The sequence below is a fragment of the Anoplopoma fimbria genome, chromosome 3 (assembly GCF_027596085.1).
Source record: "Anoplopoma fimbria isolate UVic2021 breed Golden Eagle Sablefish chromosome 3, Afim_UVic_2022, whole genome shotgun sequence".
NCBI classification, from domain to species: Eukaryota; Metazoa; Chordata; class Actinopteri; order Perciformes; family Anoplopomatidae; genus Anoplopoma; species Anoplopoma fimbria.
In genome coordinates, this window is record NC_072451.1 from 24,617,061 (window position 1) to 24,640,777 (window position 23,717).

The window sequence follows — 23,717 nt, forward strand, 5'->3', positions numbered from 1 at the left end:
GACTGCAAAAAGTGCGTTATTTCAGATTATGTTCTTTCGATAAGGATAAGTGTTAATAAAACAGGTCTTCCCTGAACCCAGAGTGGCAGCAAAGAAAGCTCCTGCTGGTATGTACTGCAGGATAGGTCTTTCTTGTTCCTTGTGTAGAGTGCTTACGTTTTACCATTTGGTATGTTGGAGACTTCTTTTTTAGGTAAACAGGTTGTTTACCCTTGCAGCAATGTGCATATCTCGTTTGCCTGGATGTCTTTGCTGAGTCACATGGCTGCAATTCAAAAAGCAGCCAAAACACTATAGTCACAAAGTAATAACAATAAACTGTCTTCAATGTTGGGGACTCCTTTCAGTCCCCTAAGCAGGTCCCTACCAGTAAATCATTACACTTTAGGTTTAAGACTTGGTTTACTGTGAAGATTTGAGTTATGAGTGGAGTTTAGTATGTAGTGGTTATGGATAAAGGTTAAGAGAGAGAGAGAGAGAGCAGTGTCCTCTTTACTGATGGAAACAAGTTTGTGTTTTCCTACAGCATCTCTCTGTTTACTTATTAGTTTATGAAATGTAAAAAAAAAAATAGAATAATGATGACCTTGAGATGAGACTGAAAGCCTATGAAAGCCAGTAAGTGAGTGTTGAGTGAAGATCATTTTGTCCAATGGTGAGGTTGGGAATACATCAGATGAAATGACAGTGAGACATTATTTAACTCTGTACAGGTACATATGTTCAGCTATGTTTGCTATCAACTAAATATTTCGTCAATTTCTCTAGAAGAGAAATTTGTTAGATAAAACATATAATAGGCAGAGGACTTTAAAAAAAAAAAAACAGGACAGAGAAGGAAACATCTGTGAGAATGAATTAATATTATTGTTTTTCTTTTACCAATAGCACCAAGAGTAAGCGGCCATTCAGAACACCAGTGTGTACAACCACCACAAGATGGTGCAACAACGCATGAAATAGTCAATGATGTGCTGGTAGTAAAGGTCGTGCTTCTGCCCAGATATTTGTTTTCCCAGGAATGAGGTCAGTTCATGTTCCTTACATTTTAAGGTTGTGATAAAAGCAGTGGTGGAATAAGTATTCAGAAACTTCACTTAGGTAAAAATCAATACCACAATGAAAAAATCATATAGTACCACCACCCAATATAAAAAAGGCTGATGAAGTTGTTTGGCACAGGAAAACTTTTAAAAAGGGATTTTAAAGAACCGGGTCGATAAGCAGAAGTAGTGAAAATAGTGGCATTTGTTAACAAAAAGTTTACTGAAAGAAAGAACAAAAATTAAATGTGGTTAATTTAACAACACTGTATTTAACTAAAGAAAAAGGCCACCAAATAAAAGAAAGCTCGTTTCTTCCCCCTACTCTGGTAAATGACATTTTACCTTCTCAGCCTCAACTAATTGGAACCTACCACATGCTCAGTTAAATCTAGGGTGAGCCTAACCGAGCAAGCGCCCAAATTCACAGAATAATGAAGGTACCATTAATACAAGATCTCTGAGTTACTGCTGATATCACCATCTATCTATAGGCACTCGTTACATACCAATTAGCACACCAAACATAACAATATATTACGTGCTGAGCTACCTTACCTGTCTTCCTACATGTTAACAGTGCCCGGCCCCTCCCTGCTAAATAGACATAATGAGGCATAGCTTCCTTTGGTTGAGCTGGTGAGCAGCTGATCTACCACAACGTACCAGGCAGAAAAACAAAAATACAGTGAACCCAAAAACAAACAAACTTAATTTTGGGAAATAGGGCCTGATGAAAAGGTGGAACGGCAACCTTTTGGCAATCAACAGTATTCTTTCACAGATATAGCTGTGAGATGAATATAGTAGAGTAAAATACGTGTATTATATTGTAATAATATTATTGTGTAAAGTGTAAAGTAGCATAAAATGGGAATATTCAAGTAAAGAACGAGTTCCCCTAAAGTGTACTTAATAAAGTTAGTAAATAGTTACATTCCACCACTAAAGGAAAAGGTGTTTTAATTACAAAACAGATGAAACAATGCACTATTAAAAGACTGACCTTTGATCATTTTAGGAATTCAATTTCTCAAACCTTGTAGTCAAACATTAGAGCTAAGCGTCTTGATATCTAGTTTCTTTAAGTTTATTAAATGCTGCATGGCATCAAATAGGCTGCATATTAGTGAAGCACTTTTGATAAATGGACTGAGTTCATTTGCATTTGTTAGAAGCCTTGCAGTTTGCAAGACATCATATTGGGATGGTTAATGAAACAGCCACATCTGGAAACATCTCCCCCCACTGCCACCAAATGCAGCTTAAACAACTCGAGTAGCATCACATCACTGCTCGGTCCGTCCAAATTGAACCCTCTCGTCCTGATTGCCACACCTCGCCATTCTTCTGCCAGTGCTGTTACCATAGCAACGCCTCTCTCTCTCTCTGGCCAGCGCACGGACATGCCCTCTGACCCCTGGAGAGGAGACCTTTGGCCTGAGGGTCATCAAACGGGGTCAGGGGGTCAGCTCTTGCTAGAGGACAGTAAAAGCACTTCAATGATTGGCTATAATTTGCCCTTTCTATACCCTCATCTATGTAATTGGCATATTGACAAACTGGCCCTTTGCACATTGTTAGCAGCACCTTATCCAGTTTACATAAGATGAGGTGAAGTGTGGAGGGTGGGGATGTTGTTGTGCCTGGTAATGTCTTTTGTAAAAGGTGTGTTTGCCTCTTCTTCTTGCTTCCACCTCTAATGCTTTCCAAGTGATCGAAAAAGTAAACCAACCGGTGAAGGTCTTCTGTCGACAACGTGGTGAAGCTGGTGGATGTTTGCTGGCCAGCCAGAGGAAGCTGGCTTATAAGCTGCTGTAGGGTGGATGAAAGGGAACCCACTCCATCCATTTGGCAAGGCCACATCCCAGCCCTCTATCTTCTCCTCTACCCCCCGATGATCTATGCCTCCATGGCCCATCACTTGTCAATATATCTCTACATTAATTTTGAGGGACTGCGTGTCAGCGGAGACACTGGGGTGGGGGAGGGGCTCTCTGAACAGGTAGAGAGAGGCATGGAGGGGGAGTAGTGGCACACAGGAGACAAGGACATAAGAAGGAGAGAGCCAGGCGGAGGAGGACAAACGAGAGGAAAATGAGGAAATGGAAGCGGGTTGAATTATGGGAGAGCCGAGCGTGGGTGAGAAAGAGATGACCGGACAAAGAGGCTGTGTTTTGCCCATTAACCATTCTTATACATGGCTTCCCTCAAATATCAAAAAGCCCTCTCCATTTGTCCAAACGGGCCCTGAAGTCAGCAGGATCCGTACTGATAATGGCTGTTAGAGAGCTGAGCCCCAATGCCAGGGGAATCCATCATTCTCCTCGATCAAATCTCTAAAGCCTGTGCGAAGAGAAAGCGGAGCAGAGCGGTGATTCATGAGAAGAAAATGGACGTATTTTTATTTCGATGGAGAAAAATCACACACCTGCACTGAAACCTGTCTCCACTTTGGGTGCTTTAACCCAGCCTGCCGTAGTGAAAGACTTCCGGTGTATGGGAGCTGACAGTAAAAATGATGGCTTGTTCAATAACCATCCTCTCCTCTATTACTCTGACATCCGTCCTTTGGGCTCTGTGGTATTTTCAGGGACCAAAGTGAGCCTTGACCTCTCACCCCTCAACTCTGACCCCACCCTGCATGGTCCACATTACACCAGGGAGCGACAAATCTTGTAACATCATGACCTCTTTACTGGTGACACACATGCACAGAAATATACACACACACAGTGTCATCTTTATGTGTCAACTGATTTCATTAGCTTGTTGTGTTTTTTAAAGAATTATCTCTCAGTATTCATTTTTCACACTCCAATATCCGCTGAGCTCAGCCTTGAGGAGGTCTGAGGGACTGGGTGGTAAACAGCCATGTTTGTCATCATCTGATTATTTGTATCATCTTTGGGTTTAATGCTCTGAACAGAGAATATTCACTGACACGTTCTTGGATACAACACATTTGTCTTTTTGCAACACAAAATCTGCCAAAAAAAGTAAGTGGCGTTTGGCAGCTTTGTTTCTTTTCTGCTTTTGTTTGCATTCAAATTTGTCACCCGTTTCTAATAGACTTATTGCAGAACATTTAAAAAGGCTTCAGGGTGAGTATCGAGTGAGACTTGCTTCAGTGAATGTTTCTGCCTAGAGGAGTTCTTTGAAGTAATGGTCTGCTAAGTAACTTCACCGCATTGAGCTCAATAGTTCCTCCACACTACTTACAGAAATGACTTTTCTTTTCCATGCAGCCATATCAAAGATTTGTCTGTACCGTGCTAATTTGAAAGTGAGAAAAATATTCAGAAACATTTAGAAAATGCACCAGCATGCTTGTGTGTTTGTGTGTGTGTGTGTGTGTGTGTGTGTGTGTGTGTGTGTGTGTGTGTGTGTGTGTGTGTGTGTGTGTGTGTGTGTGTGTGTGTGTGTGTGTGTGTGTGTGTGTGTGTGTGTGTGTGTGTGTGTGTGTGTGTGTGTGTGTGTGTGTGTGTGTGTGTGTGTCTGTGTGTGTGTGTGTGCAGCAGGAAGGATTTCCAGATTGTCCAGCTCTCCTGCGATCTAACGGGTTATTTGTCATCCGCAGAGTAAAGGATTTTTAAAAGTCAAGTCAGGACCGACTCCCTCCCTATCCTTTCTCTCACCCTCCCTCTCTTTCCCACTACCCCCCTGACACTCGCAATGGGAGATCGATAGGTTATTGATCAACTCTCTCTATCGCCAACCCACCAGACTAATCACCTTAACACCAGCCCAACTCTCTCTCTCTTCCTCTCTCTCACTCCTCTTCTTCTTCTTCCCTGTTGCTCTTAGTTTCCGTCCCTAACTCTGTTGCTCTATGTCGCACTCATTCTCAGAGTAAATGCCATATTTTTTCACATTTGGAGCTCGAGGCCTGCTTTATTAACGTTTCGAAAGTATAAATTCTCCCAATATTAAATGCCCTTCTTTGTATCTCCTTTTACAGTTGCCAATAATCGGCAAGCAGAATCTATGTGGCCGTGCGTTAGATAAAACAAGAAAATGTACTTTTGGCAAGTGCTCTTCATCCATCTCTCATTCCTCTCCTCCTCTCCTCCGCTCCCTGCCTCCATCTCTCTCTGTCTGTCTTTGTTCGAGGGCAAAATCGATGCGGTGTATGAAACCAGCATATTTCTCTGCCTCCTGCTGTAGGAGACCTGAAGGAAACAAACACAGAGAAGGTGGTTTAAAGTTAATCTTTACGTTTCCTTAAAAAAAAATTGGTATAGTGTATCAATCTTTTAAGCACTGGAAGCTTGGTTAGTAAACATTGAAGTGTGTTTTAACAGAGAGTGGATTGTTTTGATTTGCCGTTTCCATATCACAATCAACTGTGACCTTCCCATTCCGCATAAACCAGGCTCACTATGGCTCATTTTAATTTATTTATGTACCCAAAAATCACTTCATTGTCTCAAAGGGCATTACAATCTGTACAACAAACGACTTTCTATACGGGTGAGAAAAAACTCAACACACACACACACACACACACACACACACACACACACACACACACACACACACACACACACACACACACACACACACACACACAAACGCACACACAAAATATATCCCTCTTTTGTCTGTTGAACAAATAATCAGTAATATCAAAGATTTATTTTCCAAATATAATCTTGAATTTTCCGGTTCAGCAATTTAACAGTTCAATTCAATGTTTATACGAAGAGTCTGATCAAGAGCAACAAACTCAAGGTAGAGGTCAGGATCGTTGGTTTGTGTTTGTGTTTTGGAGCTGTTTTCGATCCCGGGGCAAGCGAACGATGTCCGATGCATCCCTTTTGGGTGAGGCCTTCCAGCGGTGCGGCTGACTAATAATCTGTTACTTTGGCTCTGTATGCTGAAGATAAGAGTTTCCCTTATATAAGCCTCAAACTGTAGAGTGATGTTCTAAAAGCAGATAATCCCTGGAGGAGAAGCCAGGTGACCTTTGCCCTTTGGATTTAAACGGTTGAGGATTAAGTTGCTTTCGATATTAAGTTGTTGAAATGACAAGTGCGGGAAACTATCCTATAATTTGCGATCTGATTCATTTATATTGTAATCTACTTTCCAAGATTGAATATATATAAAATATATAGTATATTCTCCTTTACTTACAGACATACAGTAATATGCAGAAACAATACAGCTGTGCAATACTAAGACAAACACCAGGCGCACACACACACACACACACACACACACACACACACACACACACACACACACACACACACACACACACACACACACACACACACACACACACACACACACACACACACACACACACACACACACACACACACACACACACACACACACACACTCCTTGCAGGAGAATTGATTGACTATTCTGTCTCAATACATCTCTCCTTCTGTTACTTAGCAACCGGTGCCTGAGAGGATATGGATGCTGGAGAAGTTGTACTCCTGTGCATTTTCAGTTGATAAAGAGATATGATTAATGAGAATGTCACCATTTCTATGCGGTGAAATGCTAGAAAAAATTACTCAGAAATAAAGACATAGTCTTTTGGATCTTGTTGTTATCTTCTTGGCTTACAATACTCCAGAGCTGTTGGAGAGTTACAAATCTAACCATCTTAACTTTAATAATGTCTTATGTGCAATTTCATTCTTTTCATAATTACAGACGCTCCTGAGATTATTTTTTATATTTCCTATAATATTGTTTGATTTCCTTATTAGTCAGAATTATTAGATTTTAATGAAAAAGCTGAAACTAGATTGTGTTTTCAGAGTTATCTCTTTATAAACACACAAACAGAAGCAGGGTTGAGAAAATACCCACTATGGCAATGTTAAAATCCACTACAACACTCAGATGCTGCTTTAGAAATCTGTTCTGTGTCTCTTATCGGTCAGGTTTCATTCAAAACACTGGAGATTGAATTGCTTTTTTAATGATGTTAATGCTGCATTAAAAGAGGTTGAATTACCTCTCATTAAAACACAAACTCTCTCTGTGAGAACAATAAAAAAGGTGAATTTCACTTTACTGCATTAAAACCTGACATTATTTCCCATATATATTGTCATTTCTTGCCTTGTTTACATTGTTATTTATTTTATTGTATCTGTCTTTACAATGTAAAGTGCCTTTGAGTACCTTTTGAAGCGCTATACAAATAAAATGCATTATTATTATTATTATTATTTTATATTTGAAAAAAAACATTTAGGATGCCTTGATGAAATAAGTAACACAAAGACGATGTGGAGCTCTATAAAAAAGACCAGACTATTGAGGTAGCAAAAAAATAACAAATCAATGTTTTACTAATCAATTTATTATTTATAAATGTACAGTTTTACAGAAATGAGTGAAAAGCTATGTTAAGTCAGCGTGCAGAACATGTTTGTGGGAGCTCCAGAATAAAGGTTTCAAATTGAAACTAAGCATGTGAACCTTTCTAACCAACATGTACAGATTACATTACACTTTTTCAATTTTAATATCCCGTTTTAGCTTTTGCTTAGTCATCTAACTGAGAGAAAAGGAAAACAATATCCATTTTTGCATTCTTTTTTTTTTTACAAGTGCAATCAATTCCATATGTTCTGTCTGCTAGACAGCAGATAAGCAGATGGGACTTTTTGTCAGCTATATTTGCACATAAATGAGCTACAGTGTCCTCTAATGATACCCACAATGCACATCTTGAATGTTTTGAATAAGCTTGTTAGATGTTGATAATTATTTTTTGTCTCTGGATGTACAGGTGTAAATGTTGCTGACAGGGTGACTGTGAATTATGGAAAAATACTGAAGAAATAGAAACATATGAAAAGTGTATATAGGGAAGATGCACACAAAAACAATGTACCCGTCATTATGCCGATATTTAATTCACATCTAGGTAAATAAATCAATTAAACATGCACTGTTACATTGCTTTATGTAACTCTCGAATCTCACCTCAAGTCAAATGACATTTAATCTGCATTTTACAATTACACGAAATGCAGAGAAATGTGTTAAAAACCAAAACCACTCAATCATATGTTGTGTTGTGTTTCTGTAACAGTTAAGACTGGCGACGAATAAAAACGTTTTTTGATCGAATAAATAGGAATAACGTTTAGTTTTCTTTATCATCATCGAAACAACTTCTTGCCTGTAAACCACTGCAGAGGAAGAAGCTGAATTACAGGCCCAGGCCCTATCATTCTTTACTTATTGAGAGGAGGAGGAAGCACACGTTTTTAATGGCCTTTTGCTCAATAAGATAATAAAACAACACAGTGTTTGACGTTTATATTTATTTTTCAACATGTACCTGGTGCCAGTCATGCATGTGCTTCACAGCTGAAACCATCTCACACAAATGATCCAAGTGATCGATGATCAATACATCGATTTCTGAACTTTAGGGGGAAACAGCTTAACCATGAAGCTTTATGATATATATGGACTTTTCCGGTTTAATTTAGAGGTTATGCTTGGTTTAAAAAAAAAAATAAAAAAAATACCCCATAAATTCGCAATTAAAATCTGGCAAATAAAAGCAGAACAAGTGCAAATAATCAGCTTCGGCTCATTCTTTATCATTTAGGTTTATACATGAAGAACAGGACATGTGTGTGTGTGTGTGTGTGTGTGTGTGTGTGTGTGTGTGTGTGTGTGTGTGTGTGTGTGTGTGTGCTCGGTTATGCCGTTTCGTCCTTATATAAGAAGCCTTATATATAAAATTCTATCTAGGTTTATTTCAGGTTTTTTAAAAAAGATCGAATAAATTCTTTGCTGCCTTTTGGAGCATAGTTCAACATCCAAAGGCAAGGACTATTATTTAATTGCCTTATTTAAATTAATTCAAAGTATTGACTAAGTTGTAATGCATCCTTTTCTAAAAAAAGCTCTTTTAACTTTATATTATATAAATATATAATATTCTGTTCTGTTAATGGACAAACTTAATAACACAAAACTACTTTAATATATCTTTTTTGTTGATGTAATTTATTAATTGGTCCTGTGAAGCAAACTAAATCACTGATAACAATAAAATAAAATATAAAAATAAAAACTATTAGATCTCTAGACTATTTAACACAACGAATTGTCACAACTACTTCTTTAATATTAATATCACTACACACACACACACACACACACACACACACACACACACACACACACACACACACACACACACACACACACACACACACACACACACACACACACACAGCCGTGGATGAAGAAGAGCCTGGTTCTGATCCCCGAACAAAATAAAAAGAATAATGTTTAATACACAAAACAATAAAATAAATATAGGCTTCTATCTATTATTATTATTATTATTATTATTATTATTATTATTATTATTATTATTATTATTATTATTATTATTACTATTATTATTATTATTATCTATTATTATTATTATTATTATATATTTTTTTTATTATCGTATCCCGAAATGGCAGTGTTAAAAAGTTATTTACATTTTTACATAATAATAATAATAATGGATTTTATTTATATAGCACACTTTAAAATACAAAGAAATCTCAATTTGCTACACTATATTCTTAGTAAAAAAACGATTGATTTAACATGAGATTTATAACAATTCAAGAGGATATATAGTCTATTTATTTATTTATGTAAAGGTAATGGATTTGATCAATATTATAAATTATATTTAACCTAAACCTCTTGGCCTTTTTGGCTGAAGTCCACTTTTCTTTTTTTGGTGACAAATGAAGAATATAGTTGACACAATATAATTAATTGAACAATTGCACACACTGGACTTCCTCTCTGTTCTTGGTGAAGGTCTAGTGTTGGGATCCTAACTCACTTTGACCCTCCCCCTCCTCCTGCACCACGTCATTAATCTCTGTCAATCAATACTTCGATCAGGTTTATCACTAAGCGCATGAATGCAAAACCATACAGTCCGTGGGAAAACAAAGTTTATCTGTAAGGAACTCCTGCATCCGAACACTGATACTGACTGTATTTTATACACATTCATCTCTCCAATTGTCATTTTTATTTTTTTTCTATATTTACAACTTCTCAAAACTAAATTATATCCATAATAGTTCATAACTGTGAGATATTCGGTGTGAGACGTTGGGATTTAACCCGAGCTATCATTTTTTTATTTTATTTTTTATTTATTTTTTATTTTATTGGTTTAGTTCAGGGACATTGCACACTAATCAACATTCAAAATGTAAGTGAGCCAGAGTTAGCCTGAGAGGCTAGTTTTCGTCTGTTGTCCCCTGCCAGATATTCAAAAGGCAACCTAAAATTACAGAAATAAAATACATATAAACAAAGATTAAAAAACAACATAGTAGTAAGAATGAATTGACAGACATGGCAAACCAACAATAAAATAAGCAGACAATAAAACACAGTGTACATTAAACATTATAGGAAAGTGCACAAAACAGTAGATTAGAGCAGGACAAATGCACCTACAATAAAAACACATTCAGCAGCATAGAACACAAACATGCAGAACAAACATATATAGCAGCATAAAAACACAAACATGCAGCACAATTAACTTAGAACATGACCTGCACAGGACAGGAGCACACAAGAGACAAGCAAGCAGGACACAGCATCAAATAGAACTCTTTAGTACCTGGACACCCACTGCTACTTCCATTATTATTATTAGTCACATTACTATCCCTATTTTCATGGCTATAATTCTACTGTAATAATTGCTGCTGTTATTATAAGTAGTCTTATTATATGAATCATTTATGTCATATACATTGAATGTGTTGTATCTCTGTTATGCTGCTCATTCTGGTCACATGACATCTATTGCATTCTGTCCATCCTGGGAGAAGGATCCCTCCTCTGTCGTTCTCCCAGAGGTTTCTTCCTTTTTTCTCCCTGTTAAAGGTTTTTAGGGGAGTTTTTCCTGTGCGATGTGAGGGAAGGACAGAGGATGTGAGGGTGTAAGGACAGAGGATGTGAGGGTGTAAGGACAGAGGGATGTGAGGGAAGGACAGAGGATGGAGGGTGTGAGGATGGACTAAGGAGGATGTGAGGGTGTAAGGACAGAGGATGTGAGGGTGTAAGGACAGAGGATGTGAGGGTGTAAGGACAGAGGATGTGAGGGTGTAAGGACAGAGGATGTGAGGGTGTAAGGACAGAGGATGTGAGGGTGTAAGGACAGAGGATGTGAGGGTGTAAGGACAGAGGATGTGAGGGTCTAAGGACAGAGGATGTGAGGGTGTAAGGACAGAGGATGTGAGGGTGTAAGGACAGAGGATGTGAGGGTCTAAGGACAGAGGATGTGAGGTGTAAGGACAGAGGATGTGAGGGTGTAAGGACAGAGGATGTGAGGGTGTAAGGACAGAGGATGTGAGGGTGTAAGGACAGAGGATGTGAGGGTGTAAGGACAGAGGATGTGAGGGTGTAAGGACAGAGGATGTGAGGGTCTAAGGACAGAGGATGTGAGGGACTAAGGACAGAGGATGTGAGGGTCTAAGGACAGAGGATGTGAGGGTGTAAGGACAGAGGATGTGAGGGTCTAAGGACAGAGGATGTGAGGGTGTAAGGACAGAGGATGTGAGGGTGTAAGGACTAAGGACAGAGGATGTGAGGGTCTAAGGACAGAGGATGTGAGGGTCTAAGGACAGAGGATGTGAGGGTGTAAGGACAGAGGATGTGAGGGTGTAAGGACAGAGGATGTGAGGGACTAAGGACAGAGGATGTGAGGGTCTAAGGACAGAGGATGTGAGGGTCTAAGGACAGAGGATGTGAGGGTCTAAGGACAGAGGATGTGAGGGTGTAAGGACAGAGGATGTGAGGGTGTAAGGACAGAGGATGTGAGGGTCTAAGGACAGAGGATGTGAGGGTCTAAGGACAGAGGATGTGAGGGTGTAAGGACAGAGGATGTAAGGACAGAGGGGTGTAAGGACAGAGGAGGTGAGGGTGTAAGGACAGAGGATGTAACATGTGTACAGATTTAAAGCCCTCTGAGGCACATTTGTACTTTGTGATTCTGGACTCTACAAAATAAACTGAATTGAACTCTGCTCGTGCCCGCCACTCACTTTAAACACACAGATGCGCGCTCCCGTCTCTCTCTGACACGCCTCCTCTCAGTGGACGCGCAGTTGGACCAGAGATGAGATACTCGCTCTGGAGAGCTCCCATCCACATGGACACATAGAACTTATGGATTGGCATTCACACAGTTTGATAATTCCATCTCTCCAGGAGGGCTAGGTAGAGACAGGTGGGGGAGGAGGAGGGTGGGTCGGGAACGCAGAACCTTCCAGCTATGGAGCTCACCATGGAGAACCTCCACAGCGTCTCCTCTCACTCCCATGCGTCGCCGTCACCCAGCTCCACTCCCAGGAATCTGGTCCCACATGGTCCCGGCTCCCGGTCATCCATGGTGTCCGGTATGGCTTCACTCCTGGAGGGCTCCGGTGGTGGGGACTACCGGTCAGATCCATCCTCCCTGTCCGGACACCTGCACCCGTCAATCAGCATGTGCGAGACCGGGATGAGCCTCAGTAACACCTACACCACGCTGACCCCTCTGCAGCATCTACCTCCAATATCCACAGATAAGTTCCATCACCCTCACTCACACCACCACGCTGCCGCACATCAGAGACTCTCCTCCGGGAACGTCAGTGGCAGTTTCACGCTGATGAGGGAGGACCACCGGGGGCTCGGATCCATGGGGAACCTGTACAGCCACTACCCGAAAGAGATGTCTGTGTCCGGGATGGGTCACGGCTCTCTCTCCCCTCTGGGTTCTTTGCACAACTCCCAGCAGCCACTTTCAGCTTATGGTCCAAGTGCACACCTGTCCGAGAAGATGCTCTCTCCTGTGTCAGGGTTCGAGTCCCACGCTTCCATGCTGTCCCGAAGTGACCAAGAGCACCTGGCGAGGAGTTTAGGAGGTCACGGCCACGGTATGATCTCCAACCTCAATATGCACCATCACCCACATAGTCACCTGCACCCACAGGTGAGCGGTGCAGGGATGCTGGGGGACCGGGAGAGGCACGGTCAGGGAGCCGGGCAGGTAGGGTCAGGCATGCAAGGGGAGGAGATCAACACAAAGGAGGTTGCTCAGAGGATAACTGCAGAGTTAAAGAGGTACTCCATCCCTCAGGCCATATTCGCCCAGAGGATCTTGAGCAGGTCGCAGGGAACCCTCTCAGACCTGCTGAGGAACCCCAAACCCTGGAGTAAGCTCAAGTCAGGCCGGGAGACCTTCAGGAGGATGTGGAAGTGGCTGCAAGAGCCTGAGTTTCAACGGATGTCTGCTCTGCGGCTGGCCGGTAAGATGGGTAACTAGTCCCTTCACTATTATTACTTCACAATAAAACTGATCCATCTCAGAGTAGCAGGCCACATTCAGTCAGGCCCCAAAATCAGGCTTTTTTTTTATTATCAGGAACACTGAACACAGGCCTAAAAAGATTCAGCACCACTAAAAATGAACACAAATAAATATAGATTGTACATAGGAAGATCAAAGTTGAATCGTAGTGAATTTAGAGCTCTATATATTACATTACATTACATTACAGTCATTTAGCAGACGCTTTTATCCAAAGCGACTTACAGGAAGTGTATTCAACATAGGTATTCAAGAGAACTACTAGTCACCAGAAGCATCATCTCCTTTCTTAAACAAGCATCTTAAAGCATAAACCAGAGCAAAAGTATAGTGCAGAGGCAAATTACTACGAAAACAATAATTGCAACAGAAAACAATAATTGCAACAGAAAAACAATAATTGCAACAGAAAATATATATATATACTTTAATGGTTGTTTTAGGCGTGAACACAGGACAGAGGATGTCTCATGTGTACAGATTTAAAGCCCTCTGAGGCAAATTTGTAATTTGTGATTCTGGGCTATACAAAATAAACTGAATTGAATTGAACATTTACATTTACGCAGGCTGTTGTAGACTTCATTTGCAGGTTTATATTTGTTGATTGGCATGTAGCAAGTCACCATTGATTCACACTAAACCTTGAAATAGTTGCCCCACCAACTATCTCCATCTCTCTGTCCGACTATGAACACACAGCGGTGGTGGGGTTACTTACTGGGCCAACTAGTTGCGCAGGAGAAGCGGGGTGACCCAAAGGCTGTCTGATCAATACACCAGTTCCCACTCTGCTTTTTAAATGTGGCACACAGATCAATACTCGTATCGGAGCTGGAAGACGCAATAACCGCACTGTGTCTCCGGCTTTGCAATGCTGTAGTAAAAACTCTAAATTTAGAACATATACAGGATCGCTGGTGAGATGCATGACTTCACTGGATTAAACAACCTGTAAAACACTGATCATACAGGACACAATTTATATTATAACACCTTTAAAAACATGGCGTCGGCTTTACTGAAAGTCTGTACCTTCAACGCTTCCAATATATGATCCCCAGATCTATTTCAAGGCAAACATGAGCTAAAACTGTTCTGATGAAATATTGATTGCAACCGGGATGGGGAGTGCTAACAGGGACCAGTACAGAAAAGAATATATCGACCATACAGAGTTTCTGATCTTGAATAACACAAAGGATGATAAAACTAATTATTCTGCCCTGTTTTGACTGTGATTAGCTCCATGTGATAATGCCACTGTTGGTTTTAACAACTACAAAGATGCTGTATCCATCCAGTATCCTTATCACAGTCAAATGAATCACAGTTATACCGCTGATATCCTTCTCTTCCAGATTGTAATCCATCCCAGTTTATGGACATCAACATTACATTTAGCAGAACCACTACAGTGTCTTTATATTAGTGATAAATAGGCTGCCTATAAAAAGTATTCACTCTGCTTGGTAGCCTGGTTTTTATGTTTTAAAACGTTGAATCAGAGTGGTTTTAATGTGAGATAGATAGATAGATAGATAGATAGATAGATAGATAGATAGATAGATAGATAGATAGATAGATAGATAGATAGATAGATAGATAGATAGATAGATAGATAGATAGAGGATTAGTAGCTGAGGCTGTGAGTGTCATTAATAGTGTAGCTCTGCCTAGCTTTGCACATAGGAGATCAATAAGGCCGTTTCCCCTTTCCTCCCCCTCCTCCCCCACTCCCTGGTGTTCTCTCTCTCTCTCTCTCTCTCTCTCTCTCTCCCTCTCTCTCTTGAGCATATGGCAATAATATCACTAATCTTTCACTGGTTAACGTGACAACAGGCAGGCAGGTTGTTTGGCTTCAGGAGATCAGCACAACAGAATAAAACAAAACAAAAAAATCATTGCGTGGCGGACGAGGATGAATGAGAGCTGTTTCATAGAGTCAAACAATGCACACAGCCATTTTCCGCCGTCCCTGCTCTCTAACCGGACCCATCTCTTAATGCCCATCAAACTCGCTTGCGGCATGAAAGATTAATATCAGTCTGTTGTTTTCATTTTTTTTCATATTTTCTGAAGAATCCAAATGGATCAAATTGTATGTGCAAAACTTCAATCAGCCCCGACTTAAGAGCAAAAGCAAGAAAAGCAAAACTGACATGTGGAACAAGGGGAGATGCCATTGATTGAGTGAGGGCAGGCAGGTTTGGGCTTTGTGTGAACAGCCAGATAGAGGCAGGGTAGTGAAAGGATCAATACCCACCTTAATAATTGATAAGCATAAGGGAGACAGAGGGGAGAGGGGAAGAAAGAGAGAGGCAGAGAGCGCTGATGTTAGAGCTTGTAACAGCATCTTCTAGGTAAGCAAAGTCAAATCTGTGGTTAACAGCTGAGGACCACACACCTAAACACCACGGCACAGAGTGTGTTAGTGGTTGCGAAGCATTCTGTTTACACCCCAAAACATCCTGTGAAATGTCAACAGCACTGATCCAACAGCAAAAAGCAAGGTGCTGAAAAAAATAGATATTTATGAGGCTACAAGAGAAGCCTCTCTGACAATATGCAACAAAACAACTGCAATATTTGTGGTGAAATCAGGGCAGGGAGGCTGGTATTTGAACACAAACATAAAAAGATCAGAGCTTGAGAGCATCTTACAGTAGACAAAGAGCACCAGAGCGTTCGGTTCGCCTATCGAGTCGTAGTAATGAGTGCTTTCTGCTCATGTCAGCGAATCCTCAAAGCAATTCAAGGTTGTGATGTCATTTGATTTTAAAGGTTGCAATGCTTTATGGGGTTTGTAATGCGCCTTTATGGAGGCATGCAAGCACATTTCACCCAGTGCGTGTTTGTGTGTGTGTGTGTGAGTGCTTCTACATGCACATGTGTGTGTGTGTGTGTGTGTGTGTGTGTGTGTGTGTGTGTGTGTGTGTGTGTGACTGGGTTATAGAGTGTGTCTGCACTATACATTGTTCAGGCTTATCTGACTCACTCTGAATCGGTATTGATTTCCTCTCCTCTGCTCTCTTCGGCTCTCTCATTCTCTCTCTCTCTCTCTCTCTCTCTCTCTCTCTCTCCTTCCCTGCCTTCCTCCTTCCTCCCCCTTCTTTCTCTTCTGGCTCTGTACCAGCATCAGCAAAGCAGATCAGTTGCCTTCCACCCTTATTTCATTTCTGCTCTCTGGTCATCTCTCTCTGTAACAGACAGGACTCACTTTGGCACACTGGATTCAAATATTTTGACACTCAGTATAAATGAGAGTGAATGTGTCTGGACCTAGAAACACATTAAAACAGTAGACACGCTATAATGTAGGAATGCAAGTTGCAAAACAACGGCTAGAAATTACTTTTCATGATATACAACTGATGAAAAAAGATTTTAGTAGCAGTTATGACAACCAAGCCCCCAATATGATCAATTATATCTCATTATTTGAACTTTACCAAACTATATGATCGTGCATTGGATGCAGGGCTGCCACATTTATTTGAAAATTGAATGTAAGCCATCCATTTTTAAACTAAATGTCGCACTAAATGTTGAAGCCCTGCATATCATCCTGATTACATACCTCCACTTTGTCTGTTATTAAGTATAAAATTGTCTTATGATAAAGATTAATAAATAATTATGATACACATATAAACAGGCAGACAATGAGGTTGTTGATTTGATGCATGTCGATATTTAAGCTCTTCATTTGTAGTACTTTAGTCATTTGGAGCTCAGTCTAACTTAGCTTTGGTAAAACTTCACTAATTGCCTGATTAGTCAGGAGTAAATTAGTCTTTAACTTTTCAACATCAACTTTACTAACTTAAGTAAATGTGTGTGTGTGTGTGTGTGTGTGTGTGTGTGTGTGTGTGTGTGTGTGTGTGTGTGTGTGTGTGTGTGTTTATAATTGAGGTAAATCTGAGCAGAGAATGGTTTTAGTGAGATCTTATTGTTTCAGTTACACATTTTCCTATTTAGCTAATTTAATTTATTAAGATGTCCGGCAGTAGAAACCGACACAGACTGAAACGTTTATATTAAGTTCATTCTCAGTTTAACTTCGTTTTTTTTTTTAAGATTTACTGTCCGAAAAATATGTTTAATAAAAAAATAAAAGGTTTTCATTCTAGTCTACAACTTCCTATACTATTAACAGTCCTTTAAACCAAATACCGGTAGCAGGTCCACACATATGGCATTTCAGGCAAAAAACACTGTCATCAAATAAAAGCTGAAACGATGAAACACATGCTGATAATAAATAATATTTAACATTTTTAATATTTTTTTTTATAATATATATTTTTTTAAATCGGGCAATTAAAGCAATTAAAGAAACCTTGTTTGTTGCTTCAATAAAAGCAGAATTTAAACCATCTCTAATAGAAAATGTAACATTCGTCCACTAAATGTTTCTATACTTCTGAACCCTGCAGACATTTCTCTTCACTTCTCCATCAGTGGCTTGTTTTTTTTTCCTCTTTAGCAGCAAATGTTTATTAGAAGCTGTGCTCTCCGGATCCAATTGGGCTGTTTATTGTGAGATGTTCTGAAGTAGCTGAATAAAGTGCACCGTTTGGTTAGAGGAACAGGGAGAGGCATTAAACACGGTTTATAGACTACAGGCCAATATCCAGGCTGTAAAGAGGCCGATCGCTCGTCTCAACAGGACAACACAAGCTTTACATTGACAAACAAACGAAAGCTTTCAAATAAGCCAATCCTAATCAATTTAGAGTATATATATATATTTTTTCTTTAGGGTTGGTTTCACCGCTGCTGTGTGTTAATGCAGATGGGGCTGATGGCTTTTTCCTTTCCCCCAGCAATGAATAGGCCTATAATATGATCAATACAATCAATAAGTACATCTGAGGGGTGTGACAGAGAGTGATTGACACCAAACTGTTTCTGCCTGCAGTAGTCCGTCCAGGGCGGGACAGGGCCCGTCTCAGCGGACACAAAGCCCGATCCCATCCGTCCGTCCAGGCGTCGGCTAGCAGCAGCACGGTGCGGTTAGTTCACCGTCTGCACACACACACACACACACACACACACACACACACACACACACACACACACACACACACACACACACACACACACACACACACACACACACACACACACACACACACACACACACACTTCTCTTACCTTGATATCAAACCTGCTTTGTCATTTCTCCAAATCCCAGGTTGTAGGTAGATAGAAGGCCTTTTAAAAGTGACTCACACCCACTTATTGGTTTTCATCTATTTTTAATAGCACTGTGATACCTGGGATGACTTAACTGCCATCTAATCTCAAGTTACTCCTGCACATTTAACATTAAAAACACAGCAGGCAGAGTGTCTTCACGCAAAATACTATTGTTAACTGGAATCTGAAGTCAGTGGCATTCAGCCTGTAACACGTGTAATCTAGTGTGTTTAATAGAGGAAACAACGAACATGTATGCTTGTTTATATTGATATTGTGGATGCAAATAACACTTTCCACCAGCTGAGTATCAACTTCCAGATGTCCAACTATCCTTAAATGCTACACAAAGGACAGTGTTTTTAATGTCCCCTGCAAACATCTGCTGTAGAACGTAAATTCAAATATAAAAAGTAAATTATATTAAAAAAAACAAATTAATGAGACTCAAAGATGTTTTTTGCACTTGAATGTTTTGAGCTTCACTGTGCAGAATGACACTCAGTATAAATGAGAGTGAATGTGTCTGGACCTAGAAACACATTAAAACAGTAGACACGCTATAATGTAGGAATGCAAGTTGCAAAACAACGGCTAGCAGATATTTGAAATTACTTTTCATGATATACAACTAATGAAAAAAGATTTTAGTAGCAGTTATGACAACCAAGCCCCCAATATGATCAATTATATCTCATTATTTGAACTTTACCAAACTATATGATCGTGCATTGGATGCAGGGCTGCCACATTTATTTGAAAATTGAATGTAAGCCATCCATTTTTAAACTAAATGTCGCACTAAATGTTGAAGCCCTGCATATCATCCTGATTACATACCTCCACTTTGTCTGTTATTAAGTATAAAATGTCTTATGATAAAGATTAATAAATAATTATGATACACATGATGCATGTGCAGCGTTCAACACTTTTTTCCTTCATATGATGAAGGGGGAAGGTTTGCCTGTGTTCACCTGAGCTAATCGTGGGTCAATATGCAATTTATGCAAGTGTGATGTGGACACTCCGCCTAAAGTTAGAATGGACTTTTCAGTGAAGACAACTTGTGTCTATAAATTAAACCTTCGAAATGATAAAATATTTGGCATATTCAGTTTATTTCATTTAACTGTGAAGGAGTTGATGTCATTTTAGGAGTTTTTAAAGGGATAATTGTACTTTTGTTGTGGAATAAACATATCTGACACTATGTCTTTTTATACACCTTAAAACACGTCTGGAAGAGGATCCTTAAAGAAATGGACTGAATATGATAGATTGTTGTCCAATCCAGGGTGTTTTGTGAGTGAGCCCACTTAGCTGTAGCTGTCTACCACACTATCACATCTACTGTAACAAAGACTTACAGACAAAAGTCAACCATTGTCCACCTACTTCTCTTACCATCTTCACAGGTGCACAATCTATTAGACTGTGGAAAGCAAAGTAGAAACAGCCACTTAACTGATAGAGGGGATCTTAAAGCAGCCAGTGATTTAATCTTTCGATCAGCCAGAGGTTGAGATTAAGGAAAGTACTTTTAACATCATTGACACCAGGACATATGAAAGCGACGACACAAGCAAGTGCCACTTGAGACTGCTGAGCGTCACCACTTGTCTCTTCAGAAAAGCCCATTTGGTAATGAGGCAACTAAAGATAGCCTACAACGCTGTGGTTCTGGTCTCAAGAGAGGTGGTTTTAATGAGCAGCTCCCTCTTTACCTTCCCTATGGTCCCATTCATTGCTGTGGAAGGGGACGTTTAGGGGTCCCGTTTGAAATGGATCTATTGATTATCTGAAATATGCATTGACCAGGCTCGGGCCTTGTGTTATAGCTCCTTGGTTTCACTTGGTCGGGACGTTTCGCACCGCAAGCCTCAGAGCTGCACAGTAGCATTTCAGCTGATGGAGGAGAACAAGAGTGGTGTTGGCATTGTAAAATGGCCGGTAGCACAAGTTGTTCGAAAACAGGCATTACATATTAAATTATCACTATATTAGCACTAGCATTCAGTCATTACATTAGGGAGTATTGAGTTTGGTTTGAGACAGCACTTAGAGAGCCGCGAGGAGATTCTGGCATGGCTGGGCCTGAACCAATTGAATAAACGTTCCATGGAATGGTTCTGAAGTGAGGATCAATCAATATGGGGGCTATCAATCTGAGGGCAAATTAAAACAATTGAGAAAAACAACAAGAGGGAATCAGTTGAAGAAGGAGGTATCTGTGGAGGCTCTGATGCGGGGACTAACATATTCACTCTGCTCAGGAAAACATCTTAATTATGCTTTGCTTGCAGTAACAAAAGCATGAACAATGGCGATTCAAACACATGCACGCTCACACACAGGCATGCATACACATGTGCACATTCATATTGATCCCCCCCCACAGTCAAATCTGTTTGCTGCTGTTGTCTAAACCTGCTGTAAAGTCATCAATCATTTGCATACATCACCTCCACACTGCAGCCAACCTTTCTCCCCCTCTCTCCCTCCTTTTATCCCCTCACCCTTTCCTATTTTTCTCCCTTCCTCTCCCACACATGTGAACAAATACCCCAAGTCTGGGACTAATATAACTCTTTCTGTCACGCAAGCCCGCAGACCACATATCGTGCACGCCAGACACTTATTAAAAAAAAAAAAAAGATCCTAGTGACATAGCATATTAGGAGACATTCCTTTGTCCTCTCTCAGACTGGATGACTGGCTTTGTTCTTCCACAGATAAACAATTTCTTCTCCATCTGTCTGTCACAAAGCGCGCTCCCGAGCTTTACTCCCCAATGCGAGGCAGTGCACGCACACACGCACACACACACACACACACACACACACACACCTCGGTCCCGCGGATCGATGGGGATCGATCGGGTGGGGAAGGGAGCCCTGATTACTGGACCACGTGTTCAGGAGAAAACCGCGGAAAATCGATCATTGCAGCTTTTTAGGGCAGCAGAACAGAACAGACTCCCTTCAGTCTCCACAGCCTTCCAGCCGGGTCTCCTGACGGTGCATCCAGGCACGGCACTGCTCCGGAGTCAGCATTTCACATGCTCCTCCAGTTTCAACAAGACACACAGGCCCACAGTGTAACCCAGGCTATTTATGCACCAGAACCTGCCTTATTTCTTTAGAGAGCTGTATCATTAGACCAAGAGAATAACATGAAACCCAGCTTACTTGTTCCAACATTCAAATTAAACTCATAAACCCATATTTAGCCACTGTATAACCTACTCTTTAAAGGACCCTACTGGTGTTTTGCATGTCGTTGCCCTTCCTCACTGTACAACCCACTTTACATTACTGATGACCATTTCCAAGCCTTGTGTAGTTTTCAGATTGATTTCCTATCCTCCAGGCGGCCTCTGCTTTCAGCTCATTTCACTGCACTTTAAAAAATCAACTTGTAGAGATTTAAAACTTGCTTGACATTGGGAATCCATCCCAATGAACAATTAGTCTCATTAATTTGTTTTTTTTTAATATAATTTACTTTTTATATTTGAATTTACGTTCTACAGCAGATGTTTGCAGGGGACATTAAAAACACTGTCCTTTGTGTAGCATTTAAGGATAGTTGGACATCTGGAAGTTGATACTCAGCTGGTGGAAAGTGTTATTTGCATCCACAATATCAATATAAACAAGCATACATGTTCGTTGTTTCCTCTATGCAAAAAAATACTGGTTAACAACTGAGTCTAAAATCTCAGAGTCTTCTTGAATACGCCAACCGGAGCAGTTTTCAAAACTATATGTTTGAAAGTAGACTACTGACTGACTTTTAAAAGAACATTTAGACAACTTAGCTGTCAAGCAAGATTCAGATAACCTCAAGTTGATTGTCATTTCACTATGAATAAATGGAAAGCAAAGACCGCTTGGAAGGTAAGAAACCAATCTAAAAACTCTTAGTGTACTTTGGCAAATAGCAATAATATCAGATATACAGCATTTTAAGGGAAACTTGCAAAAGCCACAGTAATGGCCATTAAAAGGTCAAAGGGGTTGTCCGGTACTCCCCTTGGACTGACCGTCTTTTGAAAGTGGTACCGTGATCAGATATCTCAGTTTACAGAATATGAAATTCAGTTTTAATTGGTTTTTTTTTACTCTCAAGTGCCGACTCACTGACTCATTGCTTTCCTTTCTGCCTTTCCACTTTTCCATTCTCTCTTTTGTAGCCTGCTTACCCTCCTGTTAACCTCCCTCTGTTACACATACATGTTATTTTGTAAAGTGTTAATTTCAACTCCATGCACATCCATGCACACAAACACCTGCATTAGTTTATTTTTAACCATTTAGATTTAACCTCCTGATTTGTTCTTTAGCCGTTTTAATTGATAGTCAAAAAATATTTAGCATTTCCCTTTATGTCATAATTAAGTGTCATAATATGTTGCAACATTTGTTAGTTTCCACCCAATTCTGTGTTTTGTATTCAGTAAATTAAAAGGACCTTAGAGTATTTCCATGGAACTTAAACTCCTTCCCTTTGTTCTGTCCTCTTCCCCCCCTCCTATCCTTGGTCCCTTCCCTTCTTCTCTCCAGCATGTAAACGTAAGGAGGAGGACCGAGGACGAGAGCGCAACCAGGTGCCAAAGAAGCAGCGACTGGTCTTCACCGACCTGCAGCGTCGCACCTTGGTAGCCATCTTCAGAGAGAACCGCCGCCCCTCCAAGGAGATGCAGATCACCATCTCCCAGCAGCTGGGCCTGGAGCTCTCCACAGTCTCCAACTTCTTCATGAACTCACGCCGCCGCAATATGGACCGCTGGGACACTGAGGAGCTCTCCCACGGGGTGCATGGCCACGGCGTGCACACTTCTCACGGAAACAGCAACAACAACAACAACTCCTCACCGATCCAACCCGGTTCCTCCTCTGCAGCCACTTTCTCAACGGCCTGACGGTGGCAGGACGGATGGTTGAACAGATACACGGAGGACGGAGGGGGGGATGTTTTTCACTAAAGCACTCCAATCCTGCAGAGCTACAGGGTGTGTAGCTTCAGACCAATCATCTGATCCATCTGCTCAGAGTGCTGATGACTTGAGCAG

General features: G+C 40.6%; 1 protein-coding gene across 1 annotated transcript; it reads left to right on the forward strand.

Annotated features, from left to right (window-relative positions):
• Nucleotides 1-12,355: 12,355 nt before the first annotated feature.
• On the forward strand, nucleotides 12,356-23,567 carry onecut3b (one cut homeobox 3b). The gene is made up of 2 exons (XM_054596557.1): nucleotides 12,356-13,373; nucleotides 23,209-23,567. Exons 1-2 carry the CDS (start codon nucleotides 12,356-12,358, stop codon nucleotides 23,565-23,567), a joined length of 1,377 nt encoding a protein of 458 aa, XP_054452532.1.
• The last annotated feature ends 150 nt before the right edge of the window (nucleotides 23,568-23,717 follow it).

Excerpts from the sequence above, each read along its gene's own strand:
- onecut3b (XM_054596557.1), top strand. The coding sequence starts at position 12,356 with ATGGAGCTCACCATGGAGAACCTCCACAGCGTCTCCTCTCACTCCCAT. Across the intron at positions 13,374-23,208 it reads GTCTGCTCTGCGGCTGGCCG|CATGTAAACGTAAGGAGGAG; the intron begins GTAAGATGGGTA and ends TCTTCTCTCCAG.